A 17,047-nucleotide genomic window follows, 5' to 3' on the forward strand; every position below is an offset into this window, starting at 1 on the left:
GCTGTCAGCCACTCATGCACCCAGGTGAGTTGAGATCCTCCAAAAAGTGCTTTGCTCATAATTAAATCCTAAGTTAAAGCCAGTAGGCACAGTTAATCGCACAGTACATTATAAGAACAGCGAAACAACAGCCGAGGTTAAAACTGAACATAGTACAAGAGAAGGTGCTGAGTGGTAACTTTAGGTCTCGACTCCCTACAGAATAGAAATGAAGTCAGTAAGACAACTAGTGCTGGTAAAGCGTCAGTAGCGCAAAATGTACCAGAGGGACTGATGATTTCCCGGAGCTACAGCATACTACTGGAACATTACTGGCCAAATACACAATTGAGGCAGATAAAAAGGTGTTGTTTAAATAGTGAATTAAAATACAAACCAATGAAAATTCTAGCTTAACAATTTGCTGTTGTTTACATTTACGGCATTTTGGCTGACGCTCTTATCCAGAGTGACTTACAATTTGATCATTTTACACAAGTAGGCGAAGGTAGTTTTAGGAATCTTGCCCAAGGACTCTTATTGGTATAGTGTAGGGTGCTTACCCAGGTGGAGGACTGAACCCTAGTCTACAGCGTAGAAGGCAGAGGTGTTAACCACTACACTACACCAACCACTGTTGTTCTGAAGCATTTGCTTAGTGCTTCAAACTCGGAATGAGACAAAACTTCAAAGTCAAAAAAGTTTGAAAAATGCGTAAAAAAAGGGGGAAAAAAGGGAAAAAAATCCTCATCAAGACCACAACTGCTGCACATGGACTGGAAGCCTGAATGGCTTATTCAATTCAAATGAGCCAGTAAATTATCTCATTTGAATATATGAATATCTTTAAAATGTGAATGCAGTGCTGGTTCCATGAAAATAGTTACCAGAGCTAATCTGGAAGATCCAGCTCCAGATCTAGCTTGGTCTGGCACAAATTAAGCTCTGGTCAACTGTCAATTTATTGGTTGCTGGAAAGTTATTCATAGCGCATACTTCATACATATTGTATATTGTGCCCACAGGAGAAAAGTTAACCTAATTAGAAAGATTTACCTTCACTGGGGTTTTGATGCAACCTGTGAAAATCAGATAGAATCCTCACTATTTACTCTTAGATGGTAGAGGCTGGCCAGTTGATATCATTTCTGCAGCTTCTTTTCAAATAATGGTCAGAATTTAAGAAGTAAAACTCTTCCTAGACAAGTTAACCTACAAAAGGGCCAGATATGTTCAAACCATTATGAGGAGTCCAATTTTGAGAACAAAGATGGCTAATAACTGTGCTAATCAGAGCAGGTGACTATTCAGTGGAGCCTCGCACAGGTCTATTCAGTTTCTAGAATCAATTTGCAGAGCAATTTGGGAAAGATTACAATCAAACGATTCTCAGCTATCTCTGTTATATCTGCAGAGAGAATATCAATAAGCCTTACTGCAATGCAGAGCACTGTTCTTCAACAAGAGACGACAGCCATGAGAGAAGAGAAGAGGGGAGGGAAAGAGAAGGAGGTTCAGACAGAGGGAGAGCAAGAAAGGGAGTTTAAATAATGGAGACCCACTGACAGCACCTTAAATGCAGGTTTTGTGACAGCAGGACCCTAAAATGACAGATTACATATGGTCCTATCAGAAATGTCAGTGGATGTTAATATTTATGTGTGCCCTATTTATATGTGCATGAGGGTGCACGGCAGTGTAACAGTGACATTTAGGAACAATGGCTGGCATCAGGGAATAATATATTTGTGTGCATGTACGTGGCAAAGAAAGACACACGTGTGTGTGTGTGTGTGTGTGTATGTGTGTGTGTTTGTGTGTGCTGAGGGTGTAATGTAATACAAAATTCAAAATTTTATTCAATATTATAAAGTGGTGTCTTAGCATGACATTTTTCTATACAGCAAAAATAAGGAGTTCCTGGATTATGTGCCTTGTCTTCCTATGTTAATGTCAGGTATATGCAGAGATAGACCTCAGGGGGGCTTAAGTCTGCCCCTTTTCGCTCACACTGTCCCTCAGTGTCTCACACAAGTGCGCTCCTGGTTGGTGTGTATAATAGCTGTATATTTATTTTTCAAGGTCTGCTTAAGTGAGATGAGGCTCAGTCTCACCCTGAGAAAAGAGCTCAGCTTTGGTTCTTCAAGATTCACCACACTTGGGCGCCCCCTGGTGCAGTACTGACCGCCTGTAGTTTTCCTCAGATGCATCACCACAGCATCTGAAATCCCGCTGATAAAAACTGATAATACCTCTAAGAAAGAGTCAGGTAATGTTGGCAACAAAGGGATTTAACCTGGCACACCAAGTTTTCATTACTGTAAAAAACAGATTTATACAAGACTCTGAGAAGCTCTAAATGGAGTTATAACCCAGTACTATGTCGATATTAAATAGCATAGTGAGTCACACTGCAGTTCTGTGTGCTGACAACCAAGGTTCAATTCCATAATTAGATGATACAGTCAGTGCTTTTGGCTGCCTTTGGTAAAACATGATGTTTAGTTTTGTCTTTCTTAGTGATAGCAATTTCAATACAGTAAATTAAAAATTAATTTAATTCTTGTTCATGGTGACTTTTTTTCCCTTTTGAACCTTTATCCCACCCAAGAAATCACTGTGCACGGGCCAGGATAATGTTTATATGCTTATTAGGTCATAAACACTTAATCATTAATACGCAGTTATACCACATTAAAAAGGACAATAATGAGCTGTTACAGTTGACGCATATGAATATGTGGTGATGTTAACAGTTTTAATGCAAATTGATGAAGAACACAAAATAAGATCAGTAAACATCAACATCTGAGGTTTAACTGTAGGAAAGTGGTTCAATATTAGGCAGATTAAAGGTCACTGCTACCCTTCTTATTTATGTGTTGTGAATGCTTATTAATGATTTTAAGGTCTTTACAACCTATTTAATAACTATTAATAAACTCACTTTAAACCATGTAAACCTTTTCTGAGGGTAGATTTATTCTAAATTGGTACCAGTAGATTTTGTTCACTATCATGCATTTCATGTATGTCAAGCAGTTCTGCAACAGAGGTCAGAGTAGCAGCAGTAGCTAGAAGAACTTTAGTGAGAGTGGATGATGTTCTCTGTCAGGTATGATCGTCAATCCTCGTATCTCCATTTTTGACATTTTTCAGTTTTTGAAATAATTTGAAAATACTTGTTACCCTTTACATTCTAGGTAAATTTCATGATGAATGGACTAATAGAAATGGCCCCAAATGACTAAAAGTCTGGTTCCATTGACTTACATTAAAAATAAAGTGTTTTTTTCCTTCTCTTATAAAGTTATCATTTTGGAGACACAAGGTTTTCTTCCAACAACAGCAATATACTGACAGTAAATACTGTTAGTGTATGACAAACGTGTAAAATACCAGTTATTTTTTTATCCAGCACACCATTTTTAAACAGCAAAACACTGTAAAACCTTGCCAGAGATAGCCTGTTTTAGTGTGCACAAGTAGGGTTGGGGCAATTTTGGGAATCAAATTTGGCAGCTCATATTAAGATCCACATGATTTTCAGTTCTGAGGTCAAGACTCAATTTAATTTTCAAACGTTTGTGTGTTAAAAGTGATTTGATTCTACAGTGTTCTATTTACATTACACAGAATGAACTGCCTAGATTAAGAAAGGTTCTCCAACAGAGGTTTTTCATTGCTTGCTGCACCAGCCCTCTAATGAAATAAACCCCACAAAAATCAATTCTTAGAATTTCTAATTGATTTATAAAAGCCCAGTCATTTGAGCGTGAGTGCATGCACAACATTAGCCCCTCCCCCTTCTAGCCCACTTCAATAAGCTGCACTCAGATGTGTATGTTCGATAAGTGACAGTGGTTTTCAACAAAGATGCGAGACCCTCAGAAAATACAGAGGGGTGTATCAGCACCTCTGCTTTTTCGATATGTATTGGAATCATTACCTTTAGTGTGTGCGTGTGTGTAAGACTAATAAAACACGCTGTACTTACGTTGTGAAGGCGGGGTTGTACTTGGCTCCTAAGTAGTAAGAGTACAGGTTGAACATGCCAATCATGAAGGCGACGAAGACCATGATGAAGATGACCATGAATTTGAAGATGTCTTTAACAGTGCGACCCAGTGAAATCTGCAGTGGCCCGAAGCTCTCATTGGCTGGGAGGATGTAAGCGATGCGAGAAAAACTTAGGACCACCGCAATGGCATACAGACCCTCTGAGATAATCTGCGGATCAGACGGCCTCCACTTATTTCTGGCTGAGAGAGGAAGAGAGAGAATTGGAAGAAAGACAAAGTATGTTAACTGGATAGTCTAAACATCTGTTACATTACTGAGCACAATACATGAAACTGAATCTGAGCTGAACAGGAGCTAAAGCATCGCTGTGTGTGGCTGTAACGTATCTCCTCAAACTGAAATGTCTGATTTTATTAAGTGTTCAGCTGTGATGAGACTTTTGTTTGAAAGTTCTGTGAAAGCACAACAAAGATCAAATGACACACTATCAGCAAAGAAGACAGACACACATATTTTATTTGTAAAGGAACAGATTAAAGGATAAAAGCACCAAACTACACACTCTCTCTCAACCTCTCTCTCTCTCTCTCTCTCTCTCTCTCTCTCCTTCCTGTCTCTCACTAATCTCTCTCTCTCTCTCTCTCTCTCTGCCTCTTCTTGTCTTTCAATATCCCCATCTGTCTCATTCAATCTATACTTTCTTCTTCTTCTCCCTCTCTTTCTACATCTCCCATCTCTCTCTTGTTTCTTCCTCTTTTCTTCCTCTTACTCTCTCTATGCCCTTTTCTACTTTTTGGTTGTTCTGTAGTAGAGCGGTCATCCATGTCATTACCAGTGTACACCAGTAGATAGCAGCATTGATAACGACACATACAGAGGAGCAACCTGTGTCACGGTGTGGAACATTAGTCCTAAACTGATGCTGCTCTCTGGGATTTAAGCTGTACTGTATTCATCATGAGACTAGCTGCAACTGCTGCTTAGTATAATAGTCATACACTGGACACAGACAGGCAATTCAGAGATACTGATAGATACACCTAGTGCACCATACATATATCAGGTTGTGAGGCTGATCATGTGCGCTACTGTCCCTGACACTGGACACTGGACTCTGAATCACAGACAATAGACCACAGAATCTCAGATAAATTAAAAGACTTTATATTCTCGTATGGATAATAGATCAGTTCATGAAAGGTTACATTTAGGTCATGGTCGTGAAGGCCACACTGTCAGCAATCCAGCACAAAAAGGAAACAAAACTTTGTCTTAAATGGGAGCTTCATAGGAGAAGCAAAAAATGTTCAGGACATAATGGTATATTAACATAATAATGATTTTATTGGACATCATTTTGGAGCATTTCTACTGGTCTATACATCATAAAATGTAAAAAGCAGCTGGATGTTTAAGGCATGTACATCATAGATGTTCAAGCAAAGCTTGAGAAATTAGGTTGTATTTAAAGGAGGAGGACTGTTTCCTGTTCATGTTTCAGCAGAATTTTAGTTTGCAGCGATGTGTTTTGAAACATGCTGGAATAAACAAACAGTAACTTTCTGAAGAATTTGCGATAAATTACTGTAATTATGGAATACAGTAGAAACACTATCAACTGACAGTATATTACTGGAGCGCTTGTTATCAGTAAATGACTGTAATTTGGAGTTTTTACGCCTGTACTGTATGTACTGTAAACAGACAGTATGTCAGTGAATCACTCACCATATGTGAAGTAGGCGACATCAGCAGGCAAGGAGGCGTTGCTGATGTCATGATTGGGCACATGGAGGTCGATGTAAAGCTGAGCTTTCGAAGCCTTCAGAAAGGCCATAAGACGAGCTGTGAAGGATGCCACAAAGATGGACAGCATGCCAAAGTCCAGAACATTCCAGAGATGCATGACATACTCCCGCGGGCCATCAGACCAAATCTCCTTACACTCCGACCAGATCATACCTGAGAGAGAGTGTGTGTGTGTGTGTGTGTATGCGAGAGAGAGAAAAAAGTGCTATTCACACATACACAATATGTGCTATATAAAAGATTACAGACAGAAGACTCCTGTCATATGGAAACCGCTTATATTCTGAACAATAACTTCATATGAGAAGGAAAATCGATACTCATAACTTAACATCTGATAATGTAAACCTGAATGGTTTGTTTATGCAAAGTTCTTTTAGTCCATTCATATTTAGCTATTCAGTCAGAGACTCTTATTTATATCATTTTCAGTCAAAACAGTCATTTAAATGCTATTCATTTTTAGGAGACATTTTTAAGGTGATAAGATGTGCAATAATTCACTTGCACAATGAAAGGGAAAGTCAATGGGAAATTAATGAAAAAACTGAATTTGCAAAAACAAAGTTCAAACAAAGAAGGTGCTGGTGTTCTCAGAACAATGAAGGTGTTTGGGACTGTGTGCATTGTGAGAGGTGGAAAATCAAACCAACTTCTAAGACTGATCTTCAGGGGTGTGGAAAAATAACCCTGCACATTTCTTTGTGAACTGAAAAGAACAGAAGTGATAACCAAAGTTTGGACACACTAAATATTGAAAATTCTCATATATCATTGTTGATCTTTCTATGCAATTTAAATATGACATTAGTAATTAGTAATAAGTAAAAATATTACATTGTTAAATGTTTCCTGCTTCTGTTCCCTGATACTCAAAATGAACAACGTGTGCTTAAAGGCCAGTTTGACTGTAAATTAAAATAAAGGGTGGTCTCTGACATTTGCACAGGTCTGTACATACAGTTGTATGCAAACGTTTGTGCACCCCAGTCAAACGGCATGTTTTGTTGATATTCTGAGTAGAAATAATTAACACATCCTCTGCAGAAAATACTTCTACACATTTTAATGCACAATTACTGCATTACGCATTTGTTCAATTGAACACATTTTTGAAAACTAAAATATATAAAAATGTTCAAAAGTAATGGCACTGTGACCTGTGCATAAGGTATAGCACATTTTATAATTAATTTTTTCCAAAGTGTTAAACTTAGCAAATAAATAAATTGAGCATCAAAACATGCAGAAAAAAAGATTCTTTTAAGTGTGTTCTCTGTAGAGGATGAGATTAACTTTCACTTTAATATTTACTTAAAAAAAATCTAAACACAAAACATGTCATTTGACCTCAGGTGTTCAGACTGAGTTATAGCTCAAAGCACTTCACAAAATCTAAAGTTGAGATGCACCACACACACACACACACACACACACACACAGGGAGCTGCAAGCACTGCAATCATCTCTACTGCAATTACACTTACAGGCACAAAATGTTCTGGAATGAGAATCACACACACAGAGCTCATATTCTCTTAGAGAATGCCTTAGTACGAATGGAATAGAGTCATTACCAGTAAACACAAACACACACACACACACACACACACACACACATACACACACACACACACACACATTAACAGGACAAAATTGGTGAAGGAGCAGCTGGACAGAATGAAGAGAAGTCAGAGCACAGATGCAGTAAGCAATGGAAAGCTCTTCATCTTCTGTTCCCTTTTTAAAATCTCTTGTTTGCATTCTATCCCTCAGCAGTAACCACCTACTGAATTGACCAGACTCAGATGAGTGATGTGTTAAAATGTGTTCAGCATTCATTTACTTCAGCACATAATGCATATATGTGCAAGCAGACCGCTATTTTCTCTAATTTACTGTTGTTTTTCTGCCTGGCTCTACCCCACCTGAACACCTTCAGGGAAATCACACACTAGAACAGCTTTCAGTGTGTTCTTTCACATTTCCTAACATTCCCCACCATCTGCAGCTTCTGTGTTTGTTAGAAGCCTTATGTTGCACAGGGAATATGTATGCTTTCCATCCTAAGACTATAACCTCATTGCGTTTTATTAACTTAGAAAAGAAGAAATGTATATTATATAGTCAAAGAAAAATAATGAAAGCAAAAAAAAAAAAGAATGGTCTTCAAAGACGGGACCGGTTTTGGTGATACCATCACAGTAGGGTGAGTGGGTTTTTTAATAGATGGGGGGTGGTCTCAGTTGTAGCTGCAGACATCGCATTGATGTCGGGATCTAAATAGCTTTAATAGCAGCCCTTTCATACAAGCCTTCAGTCTGAAAAACAGAAATGAAGCACTACATGTAGTTAAATCAGTGTTTAAAGGAAGTGAAAACATGAAAACAATTCATGTAGCATAGGTTTCATACCATGGCTACATACGTGAGCCAGCTAGAACAATTACTAGTCTAGCTGAAACTTTGTTAAGCTTTAAAGGATTGTGATCTGTAATCGGCTCATATATTAGCCGACTATATTAATTAACTTCTGCTAATTTAGCTATTACACTCAGTGGCATATTTGACATCCACTCTACATGCTAGCCAACTATCTGAAGTTGTTTCGCCTCTCGCTTTTAAACACTGCACTTAGGCCCAATCCCATTTCTTATTTTTACCCCTACCCCTTGTTTTTGAGGGTAACCCTCCCTCTTGAAACTGAAATGGGACAACCCTTTAAGAACCGGATACGTCATCAGTTCCACAGCCTCCAGCTGTGGTGATCTCACTTGTGTGTCACATGACAGGACAGGTGAATCATAATTAAAATAGCCTTGAAAAAATAGTCAGGATGTGTTTTCCTGCTTTGTCTCCATACTATAGGAATAATGGTATATCACACTGACATTTGCTGTTTATCCGAAGGAGACTGAAAAGCACGGGCACTCGCGATTTATTCACAGCTTCAGTTTTACACATCAATCAATTAAACGAGTCACCAAATAAAACCAGCACAAACAAAAAACTGCATCACTTCATTAACAGCTACTAGTGCTACTCTGTAGGCGAACCTGTCGGTCTGCAGTGACAGCAGAGGAGGGTGAAGTTCAGCTCCTCACTGCTTCAATACATTTAGGGCATCATGCGCCTTCAAAGAGGGGGGCAATTAATTATTATCGCCACCAAGAATTCTTCAGTGATATGAAGCTGAACTTAGCTTTTTAACCGCCAGCTTCATGATCGATTTCCCGTTCCACCTTAAATGGTGCAGCAACTTCAGGTACCAGAATGAAACTGCTGCACCAAACGCTTACAATGGTTCTTACAATACAACGGCTTTTTAACAGAGAAATACTTAGATCTTGCCGATGATTCGCAGGGCATTCTGGGAATTTTCTCATAACCCTCCGTTCATAATGAGCCTGAAAAATCTCTGTTTGAAGGGCCTGATTGAAGAGCCCTAACACTTCACCCTACCCCTCCATCTCAACAACAATCAGGATGACCCTACCCCTAGACATGAACGCACAAAACGGAGGGGGAAGACTAAGCGATAGGGGCAAGGGGAATGGGATTGAGCCTTACTGTCTGTAGTGGTTCCTTCAGTCTGAAGGTTATTTCTACAATGTAAGGCTTATTCTGTGAAGCTGTACCGAACCTAAAGCCACTGCAAGCTTCAGAAAAATGGTATTTTAGCAACAACATTTTACTTGACAATAGTAAAACTGACAGGCAAATCTATATAAGGGTTTATTAATAAGGCTGGGGGTCAGAATTGAAACAATTCTTCAAGGCGAGTCACAAGTCAATTAAGGGCAAGTTTGAGTCAAGACATAAATCAGTCAACATACTACTCAAGGGCCACTCTAGTTTGGTTCACTGTCTCAAGTCCCCATCTCTGTCTTTGCATTATATACTCACATATTTCAAACATTCAGTCATGCAATAGCTGAATAAATTCTGTTATATGTCTATTATGATTCTGATCCAGCAAATAGAGACAATGTTGAAAACTGCTTACTGCAGTCTTGTTCGATCAGTCTATTTGGTTCTTTTGCAAAATTCTTCTTTGCTGTTATATCACCATGCAAGGTTTGAGGTTTGATACGCACAGGAGTGGAGCTGTTGTCCTTAGGGCTTCTGAGTCAGGTGCTAGATGTGGAATTGATTATGGTATTAATTGACCTCTTTTCTATGGAAGCTGCTCCCCTCCATCATTCTGATTAATTCTCAAAAGAAGAGATTTATTGTCTCATGAGCTTTTCCTAACATCTAAACTTATGAAAACCCAGTAACACATGATCTACTGCTGGAGTTGTAGCTAAAACCAAAGCATTCACCATTTCCACAACTGTACTGTAGTTAGTAACTTCATATGCATTACAATTTGATTACCAACAAGTATTGTGTGGTCAGGTGTGGCATATTTGAAAATTCATTAACAAGCTAAATGCAGCAGTGCCAGCAACAGCAGCATTAATTCCAGATGTTGTTAGGGTTTCAATCACAAAGGTGTCAAACAAATGTGGCAGAATGGAGAAATATTTATATGTATTATCTTGAAAGATTGATTAGTAATCAACAGTGAGAGACCTGACCTACTGCAATAGTGAACAGAACACTGATCAAATGAACAGAGTAACTCCCAACCAACTGCACTCAAATTCCACAGACCCTCATACCCACCCCCACCTTCTGCCAGCATGCATCAGTGCTTACCCAGCACCCATTTCATGATGAGGAGCTCTGTCCAAGAGAACTGGGTTGTCTTCACCCGGAACACCTGGCGAGGGTGGTCAGTAATGGTCTCATTGGGAAGGTTCTTCACTCCCTCAAAGCGGTCTGATGCGTTCAGAACCAGCAGTCCCAGAAAAAGTGTGAAGGACACGGCATGGGCAACAAACTTCATAAAGGGGCTCCGCAGAATCTGACCCAGCTAAAGGAAAGAGAGCAGTCAATAGAAACAGTAAACAAAACAGATGCAGGCTGAATGGATGAATGGGTGGATGGATTAGAAGGGTAAGTAGATGGATGCATGGACAGATGGGTGGATGGGTAGGTGGATGGATGAAAGGATGAATGAGTGAATGAATAGATGTATAGGTGGTCGAAAGGAGGTAAAACAAAGGAATGTGGAAGCAAAACTGAAGGAAAGACATTCTGAAGTGCACTGTGTATGTTTAAGCATGCAACTGGCAAAATGCATTTTCAGTTAGCAATTTAAAAAATGCAACATATTCATACAATAAAATATTGTTCCAACAACACGCTGTATATTCTATATAAACAGTCCTCAAAAAGCCAGTTGTCTCTATAAATAATTCATTTAATTTGTCCCTATCAAAATTCAAAAGACTATGCAAACATCAGAAATCCTTCTGTTTGTTTGAATTTCAGTCAAAATTATTCAGTGTTCAAGGCAAGTCTCCTGAAAAGAATTGAAGCCATAAAGGCAAAGGCTGAACACATTAAATACTTAAAATACTGATATTATATTTAGTTATCAATGATTCTGTATCATTTTTTGTTTCTGCTTTTTACTGATGCTGAAAAATAAAATAAACTGTTTTTAATAAAATGTTTTATGTTAAAAATCAAAAAGGTTTTTGACAAGAATGTTAACATAATGATAGAAAAGGGGAGTCCCTGTGAACCATGCAAATGCAGCATATTCAAAAAATGAAAATAGCACTGCTGAAACAAAACCCACTCATACACAAATATAGACACAGAAATAAACCATCCCTTCTACAATAGCAACAAAAATGTCTATGAATTCAGGATCAGAGAGTGTGGATAAGTGAGGGGAGGCTGAATTGAACCCTATATGTCTCAACACTGCTGTTACCCCAGGAACACACAGGCAAACTCTAACTCATATGCAATCTATAATCTCCTCACTGCTAATTGCCCCTGGCAAGTAATCAACCATTTATTTGTCATCTCCACATGTAAACAAGTCAATCAATAAAGCCAGCTATGTTTTACCCCCAACCCCTGCCTTGATCTGAGCAGAACTGTTTGCTGGATGTTTATGTAATCAGCAGGCTTTTGGAACATCTCGACTTCTGTCATCACTGACAGAAGAACAGCAGTGAAGCTTAATCAGTTAGTGTTGTTTTTCTCACCATGTTCACCAGAGACAAGCATTGTTCCTGTGTCTACAGTACAGTTTTGGAAATCTTGCAGGCATTTGATCTCTTTTCAGTGGTGTACTTTTCACTGATCTACCTGCTTTGCTCTTTCTTCTGAAACGTCACCAGAACATATTTCTCTCACGAAACTTGTCATCGCTTTCTTTCGCTCTTTCCCTCTCTCTCTCTCTCTCTCTGAATTTCTGCCTCTTTTTAATGGTCTCTGTCAATGTAGGAAGATGCTATAATGAGATGTGTGACAGATTCACACTCAGAGAATATAGAGAACACACACACACACACACACACATAGATACATATGACACAGCCCACAGTACCTCAGATTACCTTTGCTCATTGTTTAAAATATGTTATATAAAAATGTGCAAAAGGGGTAATTACAGATATACCGTATATGGGTTTATTATAAATATATATGTGTGTGTGATGATTAGATATGCAGAGATTACAGTCATTCTTCACAATTTGGCAGTCTGACAGACAAATCTGTATTTGGTGGATTGCAGGAGGACACTGTCTGTCTACATGCACAATACCAACTGTAAAGTTTGGGAGAGGAGAGATAACGTCCTAGTACTGTTCATGATCATGGGTTAGGGTTTGTTCCAGTTAAGGGAAAAGCTACAGCATTCAATCACATTCCAGAGCAGGGGTCTTCGACTCTTGTCCTGGACGATAGCACAGTTTGGGAATTAACAGACATAAATCTGGTATGTTTGACTAACCATGTTAGTCTCAAAGTCTCAAAGTTAAACACCCCTGCTCTAAAGGACTGTGTGCTTCCAAATTTGAGGTCTACTATTTCAGCATGACAATGGCGCTATGTACAAAGTGAGGTGCCTAAAGAAATAACTTGAGAAGTTTGATGTGGAAGAACTTGACTGGCCTATGCACACAGCCCTGATCTCAACTCCCAACACTTTTGGAATGAATCGGAACAGCAACTGCAGGCCAAGCTGTATTACAGCATATAAGTGCTGGACCTCACTACTGCTCCTGTCGCTTAAAGGAAACAAATTCTTGTTTCCATTAAGCAACATGTTCCAAATCTAGTGAAAGCCTTCCCAGAAGAGTAGAGGCTGTTATAGTAGCAGATGGGGCACAAAGTCCATACTAATGATAATGTTTTTGAAATGTACGAATGTGATAACTGTCCAAATACTTTTGGCCTTGTTGTGTACATACATGTGATATGTTATTACATATAGGTACCAACACAGCTCACAAACACATACAGGACAAAGGTCTTCACAACTGGACCTGTTCGAAGCCTGTTTCTGGTTGTGAATTTTGCAGTCACTTCTAGGTATGACACTAGGTGGCCAATCAGCTACAACAGTTTAATTAAATATCTGTGATTGTAAAACACAAAGCTGGACAACAGATTCAAGTTCCAGATTTGTAGAACTCTAAACTCGTAATATTACTTATAGATAGTTATGTATGTATATGTGAATGTTACCTTGCTGCAGGGCGTGATCCAGTACGCTATGGCGAGGAAAGGCAGCCCTACAGTCACTCCCAGCACAGTCAGACACTTCACCCCTATAGACTGCTGCCTCAGACCAGACAGATTCTCATACCAGATAGTTAACAACTGCTGCTGGCAGTTTGGGTGAGCTACAAACTAGAGAGAGAGAGAGAGAGAGAGAGAGAGAGAATATAATTCCATTCACACCACAGTGAAGACAACTTACTTACAGAGTTCACAGTGAAGCTCCTTCACCTTTAGAGTCAAACACATATTGATTTTTTTTTTGTGAAAATGTATTTGTGTGAGCCCAATCTTTGAGACAGTGTGTGTGTGTGTGTGTGTGTGTGTGTGTGTGAGATAGTTAAACGTGTGTGCAAGTGAATCTCCTGGCACCTGCAGAGTACATTATTATTGAATCTACATTATTTCACCAGTGAAGGGGTGAGATGGAACCCTCCACTGCTGTGCGTACAAACACACACACATACATACAGTCTTACAATAATAACTATCAGTAGAGAATGAGTACTGGTTACTGATCTGTGCTACTGTGGTCATAATTTTCTCACTGCCTGACTCCAAATCCAATCTTAGCTCCATTTAGAAATTGCACTCAAATGAGTTTAATTCTTTCATTCTTTCTTTTTCTTTCTGCACAAACAGTATGCAAAAGTCAGAGACTTCAGTTATTTCATTTTCAGCCAAAACGCCTGAAGTTATTAACTTTTCATCTAAAAGGTTTCAGTATTCAGTAAGTCTATCCCATTCCCTTTATTACAACTTCCAGTCATTTCTGAAGGCTTGCTGTAATTTATTTAAAGGAAAGCTATAGTGATATTTCTCCCCACCTCCAAAGGAAAAGCTTGTACTTAATGGCCATGTTAAGTAGACATTAAATAAATGAAGGATAGTCTCTGATATTTTCAGTACTGTATTTTGCTAAACAAATATTGTATTTGTTAAATAAAATAGTATTTCATCCAAAACAAATTTTCATCATTCATTTCCCTGTGCTTAGGAAAAAATACATTTATAGCTATAAATTATAAAACTATAAAAACACACTTATAGGTCAATGGCCCAATGCTAATCATTATTTATACCAGGCATGTCAAATGCATTCACTAAAAGGGCTGAATTAAAAAAGGAGAGCAAATCTATGGGCCAGCTGTGTGTTTCATGGTGTTTTACTTGTACTTAACATTTTGCCAAGACACCAACTGGCCACTGTTTGTTCAAAATATGCCAAAACAACAATGGCAAAAAACAGGCAATGAATACTCGAACAATTAAAAAATAATTTTAAATAAAACCAAATGATTTTACATAAAACAATAGACTACATTATCTGCAGATAAATATTAAACTATCACACTTTTTTTGTGGTGCTGTCCCATAGATCGTTGTTGAGGAGGGGTTGAAATGGGCATTATTTAAATTTATTATTTGAAAATTAAAATAATTGTGTGGACACAAATGTATTTTCTTGTGTTTGACATATGTGATGTACACCATGTCTGTGCCATGATATACTATATATAGTGACCTTTAGGGTGTGCTTATACTCCTAGTTCAGTTCTGTTGCTCCAGAACAAAGCAGAACTGAGAAACCTTGGCAGCTTAGTGCATAATATAATCTATGTGGCAATCAAATGTACATATTATTTTAAAATACAAAGTATATACAAGTATTTTATATCGACTTCACAGGCGCCTTATCCTTATTTTGAAGCAAAATGAGACCGACCTGTTCAGGGGGTCTTGGCTCGCTTATTTGGAGTGCACATGAGTTCAGATGGCAGTGTTCTTGTTGCTCTACTGAACTGCACTAACAGAGCAGTCACATCAAGGGTGGTTTTAATCAAACCAAATCAGCCAAGTCTGAATGCACACTTAGACACTGTGTTGATCTTTGACTTTGTCCTTGCACACATATAGATGCGTGTACATATTTTTGTCACATTGTGTGTGTGACCTATTTAACCCAGGGTGCTAAATGGCTGCATGACCTATAAGGTCTACCTGAACCAACCATGCACCTGGTTGCCATGGTAACAGCCCTGCACCCAAATTGTCTGCTCTGATTGGTGCTGATGATAATGACAGCATTGCTGACCATCTTGCCACTCTCTTTTGGAATAGTAAAGCACTTAGCATTCACATCACAGTCTCTCTCTCTCACACACATGCACAGAGAGATAAACACTGTTCAGGAGGATGCCTGGTACCAATAATTAACACTCTGCCGGTGCCGTTTTCTTTGTGGGAAGTATATTCGTGTGTTTATGCATGTCGGTTTGACATTTACTTGAAGTGAAAGAGTGGACAGAAGAAGTTCAAGGGATTACAATTCAATTCCAAAAAGAAGCCTGATATTTGCAATGTGCAAGAAATGACAGACAGCCAGCCTTACAGACACAGAGCCAGATAAAGACTAAAGTCATCACACACACAAAATGTCATGAAGCAGCATCTTGTTTCAGGACAAAGGCGATTCAGCACCATAGACAGCAACCGCTTTATGAAAGGCAGCTGTCAAAAAGCTTTCAAGACAATTATTGCATGGCTAATAGCACAGGCCACAGAATTACTTGACTTTTGACCTCTGGAACAGCTAGAGTCTCTTTCATCCAGCATAAGGATTGCTGAATGGCAAGGAAATTGCCAGGGTTTATGTCTCTAATCCCAAAGTGAGGCCCTCAACACTGAGACCAACCTGGTGTTTGTAATTTTTCAGATTACATAGCGTCAAACTTCACTATTTAAGTAAAGTTGAAGTTAGCAAAATTACTTGGGGGGAAAAAAATCTCATTACATTGACTTACTTTAAAAGTAAAAAAAACATTTTGCCTTCTCCTGTGAAGTTACAATTTTGGAGATGTATATTAATTAAGTAATTATTTTGGACAGCAGTGATATATTAATGCATCCTGTACAGGAAACGAACATAAAAATGGCTTTTTCTGCTAACTGTACAAATAATGTTAATTTGCTAAATTTAACGTATTGAGGGACCAAAAAAAATCTAAATACTAATTCAGCAAAACATATCGCCTGACCAAGGGTCCCCAAACTTTTGTATTTTGATTATAAAAGTTTAGCCAGCAGTAATTGCAGATATTAAGAGGCCGCTGGGCTGTTTTCATTTTCTGTTTTTAAAACAGTTCTGTACCGCAAATATTTAAACCACTCATTAAATTCTCAAAACATGCCTCACTGCTGCAAGTTATGCATCCACATAGATCATCTCTAAACAGAGCACAATGCACCAAACAGCCTTCAATAAGGATAAGCATTTAATTACAGATGATTCTAATCTATTAAAATATCCTTGGATAGGCTGAAATGGCAGACTTCAGAATGGATCAGGACACACCCAGCTGCTATATTTGTTTAGACTCTGAATTACAGAATGACTACAGCAGACTAAGTTACTCTAGAAAAGCCAAGAGGGCACTAGAATCAGTTTGGGAGTGTGATGAAGGTTTCAGACTCAGAATGTATTGTAGGATTAGACTATTGAGCTTGTTCTACATTCAGAGGTTCCCAATAGGATGTAGAATCATTTGGTTTTGCTTTAAGCGAGGTTCACTCTCCTACTGTGGCCAGTGGAAACATCCTGT

General features: G+C 38.6%; 1 protein-coding gene across 1 annotated transcript in view; it reads right to left on the minus strand.

The window, feature by feature from the left end:
* Window positions 1-17,047, minus strand: part of trpc7b (transient receptor potential cation channel, subfamily C, member 7b) — a 92,377-nt gene that overhangs the window by 44,466 nt on the left and 30,864 nt on the right. The window contains exons 4-7 of the mRNA XM_017716920.2: window positions 13,413-13,577; window positions 10,515-10,731; window positions 5,731-5,964; window positions 3,977-4,241 (exon numbers count right to left, since the gene is read on the minus strand). Of these exons, the coding sequence (XP_017572409.2) occupies window positions 3,977-4,241; window positions 5,731-5,964; window positions 10,515-10,731; window positions 13,413-13,577 (881 nt within the window). The remainder of the gene's footprint in view (window positions 1-3,976; window positions 4,242-5,730; window positions 5,965-10,514; window positions 10,732-13,412; window positions 13,578-17,047) is intronic.

Source organism: Pygocentrus nattereri, chromosome 11, assembly GCF_015220715.1.
Source record: "Pygocentrus nattereri isolate fPygNat1 chromosome 11, fPygNat1.pri, whole genome shotgun sequence".
In the NCBI taxonomy this organism is placed as follows: Eukaryota; Metazoa; Chordata; class Actinopteri; order Characiformes; family Serrasalmidae; genus Pygocentrus; species Pygocentrus nattereri.